This window comes from Plectropomus leopardus, chromosome 12, assembly GCF_026936395.1.
Source record: "Plectropomus leopardus strain MGB_pleo_1.0 chromosome 12, ASM2693639v1, whole genome shotgun sequence".
Lineage (NCBI taxonomy): Eukaryota > Metazoa > Chordata > Actinopteri > Perciformes > Serranidae > Plectropomus > Plectropomus leopardus.
The window spans coordinates 13,241,096-13,262,007 of record NC_142187.1 but is presented as its reverse complement, the minus strand read 5'-3'; the positions used below and the strand labels follow the sequence as shown (position 1 = coordinate 13,262,007).

The window sequence follows — 20,912 nt, the reverse complement described above, 5'->3', positions numbered from 1 at the left end:
CAATGGTAAGTTGCCTATACATAGAGGGTATACTGTAGGATCTTACAGCTATAGTTTTTGGGTTAGTTCTTTGAGGGACAGTTTACCCCAGAATCAAAGACACATAATTTTCCCTCTTACCTGTAGCGCTATTTATCGCAGTGACCAAGTGTAAGGCTAAATGTAGCAACAATCTACTTTATCCATTTATTAAACTCGCAGTGAATGAAGACCTGATTTACCTTATTAGTAATGAGATGTAACCCTTACCCTAATACAAACCTTAGCCACCTCTCTTTTAACCTAACACTTCACAACTGTGTAAAAGCTTTTTCAGCATTTCGCTATTGTTTTGGTGTGAGTTGCCAATTTACCTAGATGGCATTCAGCTTGTGTTGAGCACCACAAGTCGAGTGCCATCTAGTTCCATTATATTGGAGAGAAGGCAGACATCTTAATGGCCGATATCTCCCAACACACTGCAACTCACACCAAAACAATCAAGATTGATAAATCACACTTAAGGTAAGAGAAAAAAAATATGAATTTATGATTTTGGGGTGAACTGTCCCTTTCAGTATTATGCTGTGTCACTGTAACCTGTGTGACAGCTATTTTCTTTAGGAGTTGGCTTTGAGCCCAACGGCTCTGCAGAGAGAACTTTGAACTTTGATTACTAAGTTTAAAAGAAGAAAGCCGCTCCCTTAAACACACCAGTGTTAACAAAACCACATATTAAAATCATTTCAACACCCAGCAAAAAAAAAAGGCATAAAATATTTACAACCAATGGAAATATTTAATATCATCAGTATGACCAGTCAAACCCCTGTTTTCAATATGAGAAACATCTAAAAAAAAAATCCATCAATCATCAGAGTTATGAGTCTTACTTGATTATATCGGAGTCACCATTTTCAGTTATTCATCAATGTGCAAAGTCTGACTTTTTCAGACCAGCAAATACAATCTTCTGTCACAAACCCATCAATATTAAAACCTCCCTATTTTATTACAGCATTTTCATTATCTATTGCAAAATATGAAATATAATTAATGTCATGGGACCGGCTAATTAAGAATATCTTAATAGGTTGCAGCTGAAGATCACACATGCTGTGGGAGTGCCAACCAGTGAATAAACCCCATACTGCATCCTAAAGGAGGAATTTCCCTACCTGGAGAACCGGTCAGGTCACTAAAGCACATGAGCCTAACCTGACTTCAAATGTTAATATGCTCAGAGTTTAGCACACATGTTGCATCGTATACGGATTACACAGAGTGGCTTTAATGATAAAGTGAATGATTGAGTAAGCACACTGAAGACTTCGTCCTCACTAGCAACAGTTTACGTGACGGAAGGGGCCCATCCTTGGTCCCGTCCAGCCGAGCAGGTGGCCGCCGTAGCTGACTGTGGTCAGCATCATCCCGAGCAATGCCACATTCCCAAACGCTCCCCGCATTCTTTTTTTAGGATCTGGTTGAGATGAATAGTATTCATTTATAATAGCACCTTTGCACCCAGTGTTACCTTACACAAGCAGAAAATGTAAATGAAACATTGACTGCTCAGATTATCTTACCTCCTGTAGAGTAACCATGCGCGTACACCTCTCTGCTTATGATCCATACAACTCCAAGTCCACTGGTGAGACGCTGTGAAGGCAACACACTCAGTTATGACAGGAATTTTTATGAGGAGTAAGAGAATTTGTACATATACTTATCCTATCAGATAAAACAAAAAACTTTTTTTTTTGCTTTAATCTTTTGATATTATATATGAATGTATGTTGGTGCTGTAAGTGCAGAAATACACTTACAGGACAATGCACACCGCCAATTGCGAGGCAGAAGAGAAAGGTGGGGTAGCTCTCCAGGCTGAAGTGATAACAGCATGTTAACTTTAACCTCTTTTTCCATTGTTGCTACTAATCATGAAAAGTGTAATGCAACATCAGTTAAGTGTGCACAAATTTGAGTTGCACTGCTCATATTTCAGCTCCTACTTACGTGTTTTGGTGTGAACGCTGGATGCAGTTGAAAATGTTTCCAGTTTCTGGGTTGTCACTGTACATCTGAGGATACTGCAAGGCAAGACAGGTTTATTTGTATAGGAAATTGACACAAAATGGCAACGCCCAAGCATGGAACTGTTTCAACAAGGTGTAGACTTGAGCTGTTTAAATGGGTGGGTGCAGGTTTTAAACATTATGAATGAGAAACAGGGGAGTTTATTTTGAACTTACAAAAAAGTAACAAATAAAATTAAATGTTATCCTAAAGCAGCTCAATATACAAATTTTCAGAAACATAAATAGGTTAAATTTACATGTTTGAAAAGGAGTAGGAAGAAGTATACACTTACAGGATATTGTTCTACTCCTTTCCCATAACTCAAACAATTTACTCAAAATTTAACATATATGCCTCTCACCAGTGATAAGCATGCATAACTTCAAAAGTAAGACAAATTACCACATGTTCATCCTTACAACCCTATGTACTCCTGCTCACCCGGACATTGTACTTCTTGCGGGCTTTGCCAACTTTAAAGGCCAGATGTCCAATCATCACCATACTGGCCACACCGGTCAGCACTACATATCCATACTCTTTGGAAAGCACAACCATGGTGGCAAAGCTGAAAAAGGAAAAAACATCACGCAGCTGGATAAGTCTTGGTTATTCCAAATAAAGTTCTTACAGATATATTGTGTTATCATTTAATATTTGGATTAATCTTGAAAGTAATACATCTTGCTTTTTGATTTCATCCTTGTTTTTGTTTTGTTAGTGAAAAAAATGAGCAAAAAGGAGGTGTTGGCAGAATTTAGGGCAAAAACAAAAACTACAGAAAAATACTGCTTTTTCACGGATATGCATGCATAATACTCGGTGTATGTGTGCTTCGTGGCCCTCAGTCAAACATATGATTTATAAATCTGTCAAACAGGAGAAAAGAGGCTGTAAAACCACCCGCGGAGAGCAAGGACGCCTTAAAAAATGAAAGGTCAAATGAGGATTCAAGCGACGCCATGAATGTAACACAAACAGGCCTGACAGGAAACACAGAGGGGGAAATCACAGCACTGTCAAAAACACAAACGTTCAGTTACCTTACAAATGTAGTGCACGAGGTTCACAGCTGTAGCACTCAGGTGCAGAGACTGACCGACTGTCACACTGAAGTTTCCTCTCTACTCATGTGTCCCCGTGCGTAAAGGCTTACGTAACGCACACATACACACAGGGAGGGCGTGGTGAACTGACTGTTCAACAGAAATCTGTCTTTAGAAATGATTTACTCGATCACTCCTGCAGCTAATATGTGCTAAATGTCACGGGAACATCCGATTTAGAGCTCCACAGAAACATTTCCTCAAATAATCAGTTCCACTTTGCGGACATGCGCCTTAGACCGCAGGTAAACTATGACGTCATGTACGCGCGAGATTCCCCTGCGAGAGTATTGTTACAGTAGTGGTTTGTTGTAATTAGCATATGGTAGCCTGCTTGAATTCTATACATCCATAGGCTACATTTTAACTTTGGAATGAAATAAAATCAATAAATAAATATATATATATCTCAAAGTGTGGATTAGCCAGCTTAGTGGTGTAAGGTGAGCTTTCAGTAGATGCAGACTTCCTTCTGCATGGTGTTTCAACCAGTGGATTTAGTTTGGTAAAAAGTGCAGAAGAAAATATTTTACCTTTTAGTTTAATCTTAATGTGTCATTGTCTTTCCTGTTCTTCTGATGAGTTACACACTGTTTATTGATTGATTAACAGACCACTGAGTGCAACTGTTTTAGCCACAGACGGCACCGCAATTGATCACAATAGTTTTGTGTCTGATTGTTTTGTTAAATAGCCTGTCTGAGTCCTGAGTCCTTATCACTTTTGCCATAACTCAGAACTCTTGATTAGTTCGGCCAACCCAAACATACAAAACAAACACAAATGTTATTAAAAACACTCCACTTTGACCAGCTCTGCATCTTACTCATTAATGCATCAAAAATCAAATAATCTATATATATATATATATATATATATATATATATATATATATATATATATATATATATATATATATATATATATATATATATATAATTACCAGTGTCAAGCATTCTGAATATTTTTACTTTTGATATTTAAAGTAGGCCCATACTGCCTGGGCTACAGTATGTGCGTTTAGATTTTAAATACAGGACTTTTAATTCGGATGAAATTCTAACATTGCTTAATTTGTCAGTGTCCCAAGCCAAAAAGGTTGGGAAATCGTGCTTTAAAGTACAACGTCTCTGCCAAGGAGAAGCTGTATGCTTTCACTTCCACAAAACCTCCAGGAATGTCTTACAACGGAAGAAATATATTTCATAAATCCATAAAAGAAGTTGCAATAAAGATTGGCTTTGGAGAGAATTATATGATTGTACATGGGTGGTCAGCACCTCCCCTGTGGTTTCATATCCTGTAGATTTATGGATAAGGTTTTCAATACAGTTAATTATTATTAGATATTGCAGATATAATGTAATAGGTCCAAGAGTCCAATTGCCAGAAAAACAGGATTTGTTCTGTATGTGATTGATTGCTATAGTCATCGAGCCATCCAAACAGTGTCAACTTTTACTGCAGGGATAATCCTTTTTTATGGTGGGCATCTTGACTTGGCATAACATGAAAGCAGGTGCAAGTAATAACATTAATGATGGCTCCATCCTTTTGAAGTGCAGTAAGCCGTGCCACCGCACACTTTGACAATACTAAGGCTCTGATCCGGGTAAATGGTCGGCTTCCAAAATATCTGCCCTCCACTGAGGTGACCAGAGATCTGACAGCACGGTTTCCTGTATCACATATCAGGTCAAGTTGAAGTATGCAAACCATTCTTAGTGGCGTCTCTTGTTCAGCAGACCCAGGCTCAATACTGCATAAGCTGCTGACATGAGACTGAACTCAATCATTTTAGACATAATATACTTTACCATGTCACTCAAACAGCAACAGCAACTCGAGGGATTTTGTCTTTTTTGTGTTTGTGGCCTACAATGTGCAACCACTTGTTGGAAGTAGATCAACCCACATGACAATGTTGTTATAGCCAAAACAGGTGTCATGAATGCAGATTAATCAGATAAATATGGGACACACGTCCTTGCAACAACAGCAGAACATGACTGACATCCTCTAAGACAAGTTATTACCAAAAACAAACACATTTACACCCTCATCTCACAGTATGCTGTCTCTCTGCTTCTAGTAGAATGAAAATGTTTGAGGTAAACCAAACAATTAGAAGGCCACACTTACCTCAAGAGAGGAAGTTATGAGAGTGAAGAGATTATTTTTGCTTGATGGTCACAGACAGTCTGTCCAGGCAACAGGTGGATGCACCAAGAACTTACTGTCTGCATTCAATGTTGTGGTTACTGTCAGGGCCAAGTTGCTTAATTGTAAGTGTAAATCTTTTTAAGTCTATTTTTTTGACCCAGTAGTATAAAATTTTCCTCTGCTGTTTCCCTTTCAGAGGCTACCTTTTTCCCCAATGTCTTTGTGTCAAAGTGACTAATTGCAACAACAATTTTTGAAATTGGTCCAGTATTGAGCGACACTGCTGCAGCAAAACAGGCTGTAGTAAGTAACATTGATGGGCACTATTAATTTACATCCACTGAAAGTCCTTCTTTTTACCACTGACAGGTTCAGACTGTTATTAGAAATGTCCTGCAACAATATGGGAAGGATCCATACAGAGGCCGACCTTTTTGTTAAAGAGTAAGATCACACCTCTTTCGAGGTCGACAGATACAAAATAAAACTCCCAAAAAACATCTTGGTTTGTCTTTCCAGTGTTCTTAGAATTGCCAGCGTAGGTCTGGTTGAAATAAATCCTTAATTCACACAGTTAGGTCCGAAAATACTTTGGCTCTATAATCTCTAATGTTAGTTTATTTATCCTAAATGGAGGGTTTGTTAATGGTGAATTCTGGGCCATTTCTGGTTAAACAAAAAGGATCTTACTATTAACAAAAAGGTCTGTCTCTGTGGGGTCATATCCAGAACGTTGTCAGACACTTTTAATAACAATTTGAGCCTGTTGGTGAAAAAAACACTTAAAGTGGATGTGAAATGATAGTGCAAATATGCCCTGAGTGGTTACATTGCAGCCTGTACTGTGACTGCCAGCTGTAGTGCTCTCGCTCAGTAGTGGACCAGTTTCAAAAATTGTTGTTCCCATCAGTCATGTCTTATTTTGAATTTTTGAATATTCCCATCAGTCACTTAGACACACAAACATGGAAAATCCAGGAGTCCAGGTTAAGAAAAATAAACCAAAACCCTTTAAATCTTTTAGACTCATCGTCTAGTATCATTGTGTTCCCACCCCTCAATTAAGCTATATATCAAGCCTATGACTCAATGTTTCATATGCAGAATGATAAATAAATCTGGATAGTCCTTCTGAGGCATGGGTCTTGGGTAATTACTAGCCAAGCTGCAAACCATGCACAAGAAAAGAAAGGATGTAAGAAGATTATTGCATATCAGCTTCTCACTGTGTAAAACATTACCAAGTATCCGTCACTAGATGTCCTCATAAAATCACTGAATACCCCGGACACAAAACAGCTGTGTGGATTAGTTCAGTCCACAGGATGGCAAGTGTGAAAAAGCATTAGGTTATACATGCCTACAGGCCTGGCGCTCTATTTCTGACACTAGTGAACACATACAGAAAAGAGGCTCAACTTCATTTTGTGGATGTGCGTGTGAGAGAGGATAGAGTGTGAGCATGGTCAGTGTGCAGTGGGTTGTTGACTGTGGACTCAGGGTAGTTTCTTTCACGGACTGTCAGCGGCACATCTGTCCTCCTCCTCCTCCATCATGCTGAGTCTGATTCAGCACTTCAACACCTACACAGAGAACCAAGAATAGACTCAGGACTCATACTGAGACTGGAGAGAGGAGAAAAACAACTGCTGCCTGAGACCACCCTGTCCCATCTCATCTCGTCCCATCATCTGCTGGCTGTATACTGGGTATGCTTTGAATTGGGGGGGCTGGTTGCCTATGGCTGATATGTCAGACATTATTGTAAAGGCCTCACTGCACATATAGGTCTGAGTGATGTAGATAAGCTGATAGGGATCCCCCCCTCGCAGCACATTGTTATCACCGCCTCACTCTCTTGTTTCCAAAGCCTAAAAACCCATGTGATCTGATCACATATGCCTCCAGGTGTCAGGTGCACCTGCTTTTTGTTCCACCTCCACCCACACACACACACACACACACACACACACACACACACACACACACACACACACACACACACACACACACACACACACACACACAGACGCATGAGACAGGCTGATATCCAACACATATACGTGCCCACAAACAGATGTTAACACATGCATATTTTAATCTTATCTTATGCAGGTTTCACGCATTATGTATCAGACTAGGGGAGGTTATTCATGGGCGGGCATCCAGTTCCACTCTCCAATCTTTAAATGTAGTTTGTCACTCAGCCTTAAGGTGTATCACTAGTGATAGCTAGGGGGGAACATCATTGTCTATTTTACCAAAAAAAAATGGCTTGCCTGCTCTGCCTGTGAGGAGGGATCAGCATTTATTTCTATTTATTTACAAAGCTCTTTTACAAAAGCTCCTATACTATCTCTCAGCCAGTGGCATAAGGTAGTTCCAACAGGCCCCAGTGCACAATAATATGATTGGCCCTACTCACAGATTTTGCGTCCAAACTATAGCTACAATTAATGGTATCGTCACATGATCAAATAAAGACCTGACACTGGACAATATTATCATACATGCTACCCAACAATCATTATTGCATATATATATATATATCAAGAATACCAAAGAAAACAAGAAATTATGGGAAGAAGATCAGCCTTCATATGACCTGAATATTTTGAATACACGTAAGCTGACCTTGAATTCCAAGGTTTAATATGTAATCTAACTGCTTGTAATTGTCATGTTTTCAGGTATGTTTGTTTATCTGGTTTTCATATATATTCACCTTGAATTCTTCTGCTTTGCTATTTCTTTTAAGTTGAATATTATAAGTACATACTGAAATTAAGGGTTCAACCTCAATGTGTTTTCCGATGCTTTAAATTGAATAAATGATGATGATGATGATGATGATGATGACATACATACAACACACACCTGAGGCATGTGATGGTGATCACTGCGCCTGCAGCTGGAGCATTTTAAGTCGCCATTGTTCTAAACTAATCCGCATATGCATGGATTACACTTTGTTGGCTTTTTTCTATTTTATTTTATTTTATTTTACTTCCATCTGGTCTGCTGCCCAGAGCTTCTCCTCTCGCTCCAGCTCACTCCAAAGCGTGAGATCACTCCACAACGCACCCCCCACCCCACCCGCGCGCAGCTCAGCGCGCCCCTCTCATTTGGATTCAGTTTCAGAGAGCAAGAGCATGGCAAACATGCAGAGGAACAACTGACCGTTCATTGCAGGTAGTGCAGCATGAGGGGACGCTGTGAATGACGGAAGAAACCCGATAAATCAATGAACTTCAATAACAGCATGAAGACATTTGGTTGTGAAGTTCCCGACAGTAGTCGCGCGCTGGATCCAGAAGCAACGACAGGATGAATTGAGACATTACGCGCAAGAGGTTGCCACGGGCGAGCGTAAGGTTTGACCTCTGTGGGAATCATTTCTGAGACAAACAACTTGGTGAGGATGTATCAATGAAGAATGTGACCGCGCCTGACTCTCTCCAAACGGGGTGGATGAAGCCCTCGGCGGTGTCATGCGTCTTGCCCCGCAGCCAAACGCGCAACCCTTGCGGCTCATAGTTCTGCTCCTCCTCACCGCGGGGGTGAACACATCCCCGGTGCTCTCCTCGGGCTGCCCGGACAGGTGTGTATGTGATGACCAGCTGGTGGTTCAATGTGCTGGGCAGCACCTGACCACCTTCCCGGTCAACTTGCCGCTGGCCACGCGGCAACTCATCATCTCCAACAATCGCATCGTGGAGCTGCCGCCGCTCGCGCTCAACTACCTCTCCGATTTGGTGTACCTGGACTGCAGCAACAATTCTCTCACGGAGATATCCGAGTCCACGTTTGGGAATCTACGGAAGCTAGCCTACCTGGACCTCTCCTTCAACACCTTGATCCGGATCGAGGACAGGACGTTTGGCCCCTTGGCGAGCCTGGTGATGCTGAGGATGACCGACAATCCGGGGCTCTCGGAGATTCACCAGGACGCCTTTGTGGAAAACGCGGCCCTACAGGTGCTGGATGTGAGTCGGAACAACCTGACGGTGCTCAACATCACCTCCCTGATCGCGCTGCCCGCGCTGCGCTCCGTGGGGCTCAGCGGGAACCCGTGGAGCTGCGAGTGCGACAACGAGGACCTTTGCTTGTGGGTTCACCTGGAGGGCTTCAAGTTCCAAGGTTTTATTAATCATACATTCTCTTTTATTCTAATGTGATATGAGGTGACATAACCACAACATGACCTTTTCCTCTTCTTTCCCGAGTGGAGGGAACCCAGAGAGCCAATCACATATAAGGACTGCTGTGCTCCGGTTATTAATTATTAGATAATACCCGGTTACGTAAAGTATTGGCCTTTAACTGGTGGCTGCCCTCAATAATCTGCCTGTATCTTTCGAAAAGATGAAAATCTATTTATCTAACACCTTCCACAGACTATAAAATATGACAAATCGACTTCACTTAAAAAATCTAGGCAACTGATTGCCTCAAAAATGTAATTAAATATTTTATTAGTCTTAATTTAGGTTCACTTCATATGTATTAGTTAAATTTACTTAAAATGTAGTTATATTTACTCTTTTTTTGAAGTTGCTGCATCTTAAAAATGACAAGCTTAATTAAATTAACCTTTCTAAGTTTTAGCAACTTCAGTAAACGAAGTTTACCGTACTATATGTCTGTATTCTCCTGGCTGCAAACTAGTAAATCATATTTGATGATCTTAAATCTGTTAACAAAACAGAACTTGCAGATCTCCTGACTTCATCATTGGCAAAATCCTCTTTGTCATGACCAAGTTAAATCAGACTAACTTGTAATACTGAAGTTGTTAACACGTAGAAAGAACAAGATAATTTCAATTTTAAGGTCATTTTTAAGTTGCTACAACTTCACAAAATTAAGTAAATACATCTTAAATGTGAGTAAACTAATCAGTTATATATAATGTAAACAGAAAGATTAGATTTGCTTTCATTTTGTCAAAGCAATCTGTTTCCAAGAATAAGTAGGATCAACTTAAAAATAGTTATAATAGAGAAATCATACAATATAAAAAGCCGATAAAATTGAATGTTTCCACTTTCTGATAATGCACTCTTTATGAAGGGTTCACAATGTTAATAATGTTATAAATGGTTGATTAATCATTTACTTAGGCTAAATACATTTGGTTATGAGCCATTAATAAGACCAACTCCTGGATTGGTGGGTGGTAATTCTTCTTTTCATATTATTTAACCTGCTCCCTTAACCCTGTTCCTGGCATATAGTGACACCAGAGGCACTGTTTAGCGTATGTGTGAGATGCACCAGGCATTCCTCCAACTCTGTAGTAAACCCATTTGTATCCTTATTATTATACACTCAGAGAAATGTACATAGTTTAAAAAGCCTATATACCTGCGTTTTGTCTGTGATTTCAGCATCAGACATCATCAGCAGTTATTGACACAGAGGCACCATTCGTAGCAGTATGATGCGCACCATGCCCGGCAGTTTGTAACAGTGCCAGCAGCTATCATATTCAATAGAGCGAGCAAGTCCGCACAGGGCAGGCTGGAGGGGTGGTGTATGGGTCAAACAAACTCCGGACTTTCACCCAGTTGCCCACTGTTCGGTTTACCGTGTCACTCTAAAGGTCAATCAAGTTATTTAAATAACAGTGTAGTGTGCTTGTATGTATAGCATGTTAAGGTAGTGATGTATGTCATGTGGACATCCAAATACAACGCAGAGGGATACCTAGCACGTCATATTTTGTTGTGTAGGTTTGCCAACAAAGCAGTGGTATTTGACAAGTATTTGTGCCACTCAAAGCTGGATGTGTTGGGGTTGCTTTTATTTGCATTGATACACTTCCTCCTTTCCAGTCGCATTCATGCCAGTCAAAGCTAGGTATAACTTAACTACTTTGTTTAGGCTAACCTAAACAAAGTAGTTTTGATGTCTAAACCTAACCTGACCCCTCGCCCGGTTGGTGATGCAGCCACACTGGTTTTTACGCTATCCTCCTTCAGCATGACAAAACATCAGCCTGAGTCATTTTTCGTGACCCAACATTAACATTGTTGTTACTAATAGTTGATTACTGATTTCTGAAACATTGTTAAATTTGTATTAGCCATTTATAAAGCCCCTATAAACCATTTATAAAAGGTGTCCTATTAAAATGTAAAGATATAAGGAGCTAAAAAATACCTTGGTCCAAAAAAAAAAACCAAGAAAAAATAATAGTAATAGTGCCTCCTTTTTAAGCACACACAGAGCCCTCACTGCTGGATTTCCCTCACATCACGTAACAGATAAAGCCATGCCATAATCATCCACAGTTCCATTATCTGTGGCAGATACAGCGTGTCCTGCAAAATGTGTTGTTGCGTGTGTACCACATATATACACATATGTAACTGCCACACAGTTTGGCAAAGTCTGCAAAGTTCTCAGCTTTCAGTGGGATGAGACGCAGGTGACAGCGGTGGAGCGTGACAACATCCAGACTATCAAATAGCAAAGAGGGTGAAAGGAGATCGGAGGCAGGAAGCCATTAGATTTCTCCTCTGGCGACTGTGTTCATTAATTCAGCTATGCAGTTTAGGGGGAAAACAAGAATCTTATATCCTGAAATGACGAATCAATCTCTATTTTATCCTGCTATTGGGATACCGTGCTGCCAATGTGATTAATGGATCACAGTTGCACCATCAGATATCGACCCCCCCCTCTTTGTTTTATTACCGTCAAGCTGATAGATGTGTCTCATATTCCACAATCGTTTTTACTTTGAGTTATTATGCTCATGCTCTGGTGTGGATGTGTCACTATGCAAAAGGGCAGCTGCTATTTATAGTGTGTCTTACTGAGCAAGAAGCCAGGCATAATTCTAACACCATAGCTATAATACACTCGTCACGCTTACTAAAAAGGCATCCCCTGCTCCTGTCTCCCACACACACACACACACAGACAAACACACACAGACTATAGTGTACCGTGGTCCCTGTGCAGTTTAGGCCGAGTCCAAAAGCAAGTCCTGCAAGAGCTGTCCTATTTTCCTGCTGCTCACTGGCTTTTGTTTCGCTTAATTTGGAGTGGAGCCTCTTCCAGTGACAGCTGCCAGCAAGGGACAACGCAGACACACAGAGACTTACAGTCTCTACCTCTGTTTTGTATACACACAGTCTGTCCATCTCTTTTAAGCAGACAGCACAGGCAATACCTCATCCTCTCCTAAACCTTGTCTCCTAAAGCAAAGTCATACACCCACAGAAATTCACAAATACACACTCGCTCATGCGTTTAGACACAAAAACACAGATATAGCACAATTTTACTGGGGGCGGGGGAGACAGAAGGATAACATCTTGGAGACAACTGTGTTTCAGCTGCGAGCTCTTGTCTCCGAAGCCTTGTTAACTCTCGTCTGGGTCTCACCTGGTTCATGCAACACGGCTCGCTTGTCTCCTCAGTTTAGGGAGACGCATCGATAGCAACCGAGTGAGCAAAAGAGAGAGAAAGCTTCAGGAAGGAACCAACAGATTCTCCTCTGTCTCGCCTTCCTGGCTAGATTAGCACTCGTTCAGCTGTTATATAAGGAGAACGTCTAGAAATAGAGCACACTGTGGAAAGGGGGAAGGAGGGAGGAAAAGCCCTCTTCTTTGATGCCAGTCCCTTTGGGGGCGGAGGGGGGGTTGGGGGGGGTGAAGCCAGAAGGGTTTCCTTCCTAGCTGTCAGGCACACACAAGGACACGTGTGCACACACACATTAGCAGACTCTGCAAGGACAGAGATAGAAGTAAAGTCTCATGGAGGGTGTTTGTGCATGTTTATATGTTAAGAGGGAGCGTGCATGTGTGTGCATGCGTGGATGTGTGTTTTTGTTATAGCATATTGTGTTAATAGTGCACAGCAGCAGCCTCTGAGAGGATCAGAGTATGCTTTGAATTCTCTGTAGTAGATGGAGCTTAGAGAGGCTAACTGTCCTCCTGTTCTTCAGCTGCACGCTCGTTTTCAGATCTGTGAGCCACAGAAGAGCTTCTCTGAGCATAAGAAGAGAGATTTATGCACCGAATGAATAAAATATTAGGAAAAAGTGCATTTCTGTCACCCCATGAAATTAACTTATCAAGCGATTTGATTGAAAGCTACGGCATGATCCGTCTCACCCTCTGTCTAATCACACCTCCCACCAGTACTGCCTGAGTCAGTTATGACACCTTAACACCACGTGTTGCTACAGAGGGTGCATGAAAACTATTTAGCAAGCTGGCAGAGAAGTTGGAAATAGTTAGCTAAAAGTAATGGTTTAAATATTCAGAAATATTCAGCTAAAGCAGGATCAACACTGAAATAATTATCCAAAAATAATGAATAAACAGTTCATATGATTAGTCTAAAATGAATGGATAAACAAGCAAAATAGTTGGATGAAAGTGTTTGATAAATGGTTTGTCTGAAACAGTTGCTAAAAGTAAAAGATACATGGCTGAAATTAAAAAGCTAAGACAGGATAAACAGAGAAAGTCTTCCAGGGATGATGTTATTCTGTAGGCCCATGTGGAAATGAGCTTTGCCCTGGTTCCCTTGTCAAAAAGCCTATAGGATTTTTCCATTGGATTTTAGATTGTTGCAAATAATAAGCTCCATGGTAAACAAATGTTTATGATACTTATATTTTGATCTTCACAAATGAACACAGCTTTAATCATTTTTAAAGCGTAATTGTAATCACCAGAAATAAAGAGCTAACATTAGGCTATAAACAACCTACACCGCAGTCACATGATTTAACCTCGCCACCACAACAAGGCTGTAAAGCCATGTTTAGTGTGATGACATATTGTATTATTGTAGTCTCATTAAGCCGCTTGTTAGCAACCAGACACATAAAAGCTTCAAAACTCACAAGTGGGTTATTAACTGATGTATTTTATGTCAGAGAACAAAACGTGAAAGTCTCTTATGCTTGTGTTTACCACAGAGCTTATTTCAGGCTTCTACACAAAAACATATAAAAAAAAACCATTGACTTTGAGATGACGCAACTGGGAGTACAAAAATGCTAACTCATTTCCAGGTTTTAAGACTCATTCCTGGAGCACGCTAGATAAATGTATGTAATGATAGGCTAAGAAAGGATAAACAGGTGAAACAGCTAAAAATATTACATAAATGGTTTAAAATTATTAGTTGAGTAATGATAAATGTATGAAATAGTTAGCTAAAACTGACAGGTGAAACTATCGAAATAAATTGACAAAATGGTAAGAATAGCAAGCTAAAAGGAAAAGACGTAACATTAATGCTACTGCTGAAACATTTAGCTGAAGGTGATGGATGAGTTTGCTGAAAGGAGCAGTTAAAATAAAAGCAAAAAGCAACTGATGAATAGTTGAGATGTTTAGCTGAACCTAATGGATGAAAAGGTGTTTGCTAAAATTAAATGGTTAAAATAGGAAAGTATGGCTAGTACAAATAGTGCCATTTAAGTGGTAGACCACAGAGGAATGCAAATATAACCAAACCTGAACAATGACAATTTAGTGGTATGACAAAATATTATACTGGTGTTTTGTCATGTTACTTAACAACCATGTTACATCCACATTACATCCATGTTTTCCATGTTACTTAACATCCAGGTCGACATAAATCGAGATGGACACATTTGGAACATGACGAGAAGTCACTGGAGGGCTGCTTGTGCTCATTATGAAATATTTGCTGATCAAAAGGATGTTTTTCGTGCAATGAGAGTTTGTGTGCTTCTGCAGTCATTGCATAACACAAGAAATCCAAGAGACTTAATTTATACCATTAACACTAAAATCTCAGAAGGTGAGAGAAACAACAGCATCAACATACCTATAAAAGCATTACAATATTAATGAATTATTCATGTAAAATGTAAAATGCACTACACAATTGTTTTGTGATTTTCCCCAAATATCTCACAGGGTGCAAAGAGTCAAAGCAGCACTTCTTCATGCAGATCCTACAGATTTTCCTGTATTCATTAGGTCTACATATATGCGCAAACTGTATTCATTTCATAGCAAAAATGGCAGCAATATGAGGATGCATATTTTAAGGCTGTTGGTGTAGAAACAGGGTTACAGAAAACTGTTCCCTGTGCAGAAACTTCCAAGTCTTTTGATCTCTCCCAGCGGGACTCCCCCCTCGCACAAAAGCTTTGAAAAAACAGAAGCCAATTAAAAACAGTGGCCGCATGGAGATGGCACTCTGTTGTGTTGTGCTGTGTTTCTGCTCACAAAAGACTCAACCAGGCTTCAGGATTATTTTCTGAAAAAGGCTTCTCATCAGCTGCTGCAGAGCTCAACATCCATCATGTGGCACATTTGACTGATGGGTCTTTTTAAAATTGTATCCATCTACTGTAGTTTTCTGAAAGAGAAGGAACTCAACATTTTTATTAGGATTTGTGGATTTCAGCAAGGTCTTAGTCGTAGTCATACCCAGTGCCTGATGATGAGAAACCTTATTATCTGTGGTTTCAGGCAGACACAAAGGCCCAAGTCACTTTCTAATCCTGTGGGGGAGACAGGAGTTTGAATAATTCATCCGAGTTTTTTTAAATTCAATGCTGCACCAACTCAAGACTACACGTGAAGCTCCTAAAGCCTTGTAGTTTTCTGATAAAGAAGGCGGCATTGTTATGTTGGTGCAGTGTTCTGCATTTATGTCTTTCAGCTGTGTGAGCCTGAATATGCCGTGGATATCTTCAGCTCATTTTTTTTCCATTTACAAATGTTGTGCAAAACGATATAAAGTACTAAATGAATTATTTAACAGGCTGCTCTGTGTAATGCCATATGTATATTTTCCTTGCTATGTTACTTGTGCATTTTGTCAAGGCTTATACAACATCAAAGAATGCTTTAAAATGATGTTAAAGATTTATGATAATTATATGCAAAAGTTGTGCATATGTTTGCTTAATGTAAGTAAAGTTAGGCCACTTGATACTTGCAAAGAAGATTACCAGCTGAATGCACTTTAAAGGCCCTGAAAATACATTTTTTCGATTAGCTTCTTACTCTGGTTGGCTGGGTCGTACATAACCACATTATCTTTTCCAAAGTTAAAACTGTTATTTCACATGAAAGATTTCTGTGAGAGACCTGATAAGGCAGATCGGCCGAGTTTTTGAATATTAAAATCTACTGTGATACTGTGAACACCAATCAATATCTAGACAAGTCCCTCCCTAGCTTCTTGTTTTGTACAGGAAACAAAGCATATGCAGAATCAAAAAGCACTCTGTGAGCCTTTTCAACATAACTTTATTAACCCATTACTAGGCATGTTTCCACACTCTGATTTTGGTAGTTGCTTATTCAGTAATCAATATTAAATGTTATAGATAAAAACTTAAGATTTTATATGAATTTTGGCAGGAGCTTTAAAACAAATTTACATATGTATGTAGTTATCCTGCTTTAAAAATAGAATTACTGCCACATAGTTGTATGCCTCCTCGCACCAGTCAAGTTGCACTTCTAGTTTACATATATACGGATTTCGGGACATTTCTGGGGTTTTAGGACATTTCAAGGATTTTAGGATGTTTCAAGGATTTTCAGATGTTTTGAGGATTTTAGGATGTTTCAAGGATTTCAGGACATTAGGGGCTTAGTTAAGACCTCTGTCAAGGGATGCGGGCGATCCTCCACTGGCAATTTCTTTTAATAAACAAGCTCAATTTTGATGCACTCTAACCTCATGTACCTTGTGTACCTTTTGCACTAATACTACAAAAACAACTCCCGGTGTGAATTACTTTATTGCATTGTTCTTACTGTGAATAAGAAAATGGTTTGGAGGGCCACCCAGCACCCTATCGGGGGCCAGATTTGGCTGGCAGGCCGAAATTTGAGTATCACTGCTCTATAGTCTGAACAATGCCATTCCAGCACAGCTGACCTGTTTATGACTGAAACCTTTCTGTATGAGAGAAGAGGGGGGAAAAGCACTTTTGTCTGTGGTGCATTTTACATTATAGTTTCTTACTAAATATGTTGATGTATTGTTTGGAGCTATGACTAATCCTTTATCATTTCTCTTTGATGTGTTTCTGTGTGACAGATGAGGGCCAGACGGTGTGTGGCTCACCTGCTGACATGCAAGGTCGTCGTATGGGTGAGGTGGGCATCCAGCTACGGACGTTATGTCACCAGACTCTGGGCTCCTGGGACTACCTTTTCTTTGTCCTCATCGGCTTTGTCATCTTTGCTGCTGGCACCGTGTCGGCCTGGGTGATGGGCGTCATTATGGTGCTCTATGAGCGCTACATCAAGAAGAAAGATGAACAGCTTGATGTGGACGATGAGGAAGAATCTGGTGAGACGGGCCACCCATCACAGGCCAGGAGTGACCATGGCAACGGGAATTTGAGAACGTCACATACTGTTTAAAATGTTTAATCCCACTCTGCCCATCGCGGATTCCCACAGTGCCTCCTGTCAACTTCCAGGACTGTCTGTGAAGTCTAATTACACTCCAGTTAAACTGAGCCTGTTTTACAGGCTCAGTTCTGAAAGATAAAAGAGAGGATTCAACAGAAAGTTGGAATGCCATTCTTCTCATTTGTGGTGGGCTTTCAGGTGACGTAACACACACACACTCTGGCTGCTGTTGTGGAGGTCCCCAAGCACTGGGTATGACTGACCATGTATGCAAACATATACATAGCCGTTTCCTCCTTGTTTCAGCCACTTGCCAAAAAACAAAGTGTTGAAAATGTTGGCATTGTGCATGCCTGCCAGACATGAATACATTACATTTCTATACTATACTATATATATTTCTATACTATTATGTAACCAATACGTTGAAACTTGACATTTTAACAACACTGTGGTTAATGTGTAGTTAGGTTAAGACACAAAAACACTTGGTCATGATTCGGAAAAGATCACGTTGTGGCTTAAATCCTCGTGGCACAATCCTTGCTGGGAATGCAGTGATTTCGAAGCAAAAAACAGCCACTTTTCATGACACTATCTCAGCAGAAAATACAGCGATGTCTCAGAAAAAAAAGAAATGCATTTTGTAGCACTATTCTGGCAGGAAACAAATCAATGTCTCAGTAAATATTACAGGTTTTGATGGTACTATCTAGGCAGGCAACACAGCCTTGTCTCGCTAAAGAACATCTGCTTTTTGTGGCACTATTCTTGGTGGAAAGACAGAAACAAGAGACTGAAAAGTACCAATGTTTGGAGGCCAATTAGCTGCTGGAAACTCAGCAATGATTCGCTAAAAACAACTGGTTTTGCTGTTTGATGGTCTCAAACACTGGTCTGCAGCTTGGCAAGCACCTTGCCTCAGAGTCCATTCCCTCTCCGCATGACAAAGTCACATCAGAAACGTTGACATGATACATATGAAATCTACAAATGTACTGTATTCATGGTTTGCAGAAACGTACAATGCCAACATTTTCTTGGCAACTGGGCTGTTGATTTCCATTCTTAATGCTGCGCTAAGTTAACTGGCTGCTGGCTATAGCTTAATATTACAAATGTGGCATCAATCTTCCCATCCAACTCTTGCCAATGCAGCATTTCAGAGTATTTTTGAAAATGTCCAACTATTCTTTTAATCACTATCTTGGTCCAGCTATGATCAATAAGGGAGCAGCAGTGCTCATCAAAGTTTAGCTCAGACCATCACAGTGTCAGCTACTGGGAAACAAATGTTATACTTTCTTTTTTTAACACATTTGATAGATATTTATTTAATTATTATAATTTAATATGACAATATTTCTAGACTCTACTCAAATGTCGTTGTTTGCCCACAAAAAAAATGCTAGTGGGCCTCCATAATGGCAGCAAACACAGTGGGAGAATCGTGACTCAGCTTCGCAGCCTCCACGTGAAATTTATACTGGTGTGGTTATTCTGCTCATTAAAAAAAGAGGATTAAATGCGTTTATACAATGCATTTATGTAAGTGCACATTAATAAATGTGTGCACAAGCATGTACACAAAAGTGTGTATAATGCAGCTGCACGTTTGATTCAGCTTTGGCAGATGTGAGCGTGTCCATCTTTGGTCCAGTGGTGTGTGGTTTTGTGCTGATAGTTCGCCTCCCTCATCTCTTAGCCCAGAAACAAACTGCAGTCGAGGCATTTGTGTTGAGGATCTGTTTGTGAAGTTGAGAACTTGCATGTGCCAACTGCTGAGGTCTGATTGGCAGCGGGCCCTGCTGGATGGCAAGTAAACAGGAGAGTGTGATAATTGATTTCTACTTCATCCTCTCTTTGTTGGGTAACTGGTTTGAGTGCAGTGTCCTATCTGTTTCTGCATGCACTGTTGATGCACCAAAAAGCCTTATTAGGTGTGTACAATTCAATTCATTAAAGACGGAAAGAGGATTTACATACGAAAGATCCTAAGTGTCATTTGAAATTTCTTTGTTTTATTTTTATAAAAAATCAGTGCATTTTGTATTTACCCTTTGAATCGAGATAATTTGCACTTTATATTAAAATTATTTGGTCAATTTTGTCAGGATTATGTATTACAATATTACAATTACATATAAAAACTTCCATTCGATTGAGTAGAGTAGGTCTGACATAAACCAAAATATACCATTACTGTAATTAAATCAAATTAAATTGAGACAAATAGACATTGGCAATTTCTGTAGCAATAGCTCATAACATTTCCTTAATTCAATTTAGTGCCATTAATGTAGTTACTTTCAGTAAATACTGGATATTTCAAATAAGCTGACATTCATCAACATTTGAAATACATAGAATGATGTCATACATACATATATGTCAACGGTTAATCCTTTAACTGCTGGGAATATTATTTATATATTATATATATTATATATATATATTATATATTATATATATTATTTGTTGGTCTACAGGTTAATTTTGCTACTCTTCAGTTCATTTCACTGCGCAGAACCTGGATCTGGTGGAACCTGCCACCACTGATTCAATGATTACCAGTATAACACTGTCCTGACCCCACAGTACGCTGCTGTGGAAACATTGTGTCCATCCTCCAGCATCCCAACAGGATGCAAATTTTTGAGCCACAAACACCCTTTAGCCCCTTTTAAATATTAAAAGGGTCTTGGGGCTCAGAATGAAGCCGCTTACTCACCAGGGCAACCTGGGAGAGACCTGAGGGTGGCCACCATGTTTCCACTAGAACTCTGCCTGCTACGTGATAACCATATAAGCAGAAATCACAAATGAGCGGCGCCGCAAGCTCACTCCCACCTGACCCAGGTGGTGCACAGTGCAGAGCTGCCTAGGCCAGCTAAAGTGCGGAAAGCTTATGGTGGGCAGCGAGCATAATGTTGTATGTTAACGTGGCAAGCCGTCTATCAACAAAACAAAAAGAAAAGAAACAGAAGTTAAGAAATTCCAAGCCAAAACATTAAAATTTCTCCACCTCTAAATGGATAGGGTTTTTAAATGGGGTGCTAAAACTCACCTGGGCAATGGAGCGCCATGTCATTTAACCTTTGAGCAGAGCATTTTTTGTTGTTTTTATCCTTATAAATGAACAAGTTAGTTACCAGTTAATGGGTATTGGGCTATCGAAGGCAAAACTAACCAAAAC

The 20,912-nt window shown here is 40.0% G+C and overlaps 2 protein-coding genes across 3 annotated transcripts; one reads left to right on the top strand and one right to left on the bottom strand.

Annotated features, from left to right (window-relative positions):
- Positions 1 to 758: 758 nt before the first annotated feature.
- On the bottom strand, positions 759 to 9,183 carry mgst3a (microsomal glutathione S-transferase 3a). Of its 2 annotated transcripts, none has more exons than XM_088085159.1 (6): positions 9,161 to 9,183; positions 2,500 to 2,626; positions 1,996 to 2,069; positions 1,806 to 1,863; positions 1,566 to 1,638; positions 759 to 1,459 (listed from the first exon to the last, which is right to left on the bottom strand). In XM_088085159.1, exons 2-6 carry the CDS (start codon positions 2,614 to 2,616, stop codon positions 1,320 to 1,322), a joined length of 462 nt encoding a protein of 153 aa, XP_087941285.1. In that variant the 5' UTR covers positions 2,617 to 2,626; positions 9,161 to 9,183; the 3' UTR covers positions 759 to 1,319. The 2 variants fall into 2 exon arrangements, with proteins under 2 accessions (XP_087941285.1, XP_042353756.1); XM_042497822.2 differs by lacking the exon at positions 9,161 to 9,183 and adding an exon at positions 3,102 to 3,376.
- Positions 7,285 to 20,912, top strand: LOC121950899 (leucine-rich repeat-containing protein 52-like). Its single transcript, XM_042496985.2, has 2 exons — positions 7,285 to 9,467; positions 17,397 to 20,912. The coding sequence occupies exons 1-2, from the start codon at positions 8,819 to 8,821 to the stop codon at positions 17,723 to 17,725; spliced, it is 978 nt and encodes a 325-aa protein (XP_042352919.1). The 5' UTR covers positions 7,285 to 8,818; the 3' UTR covers positions 17,726 to 20,912.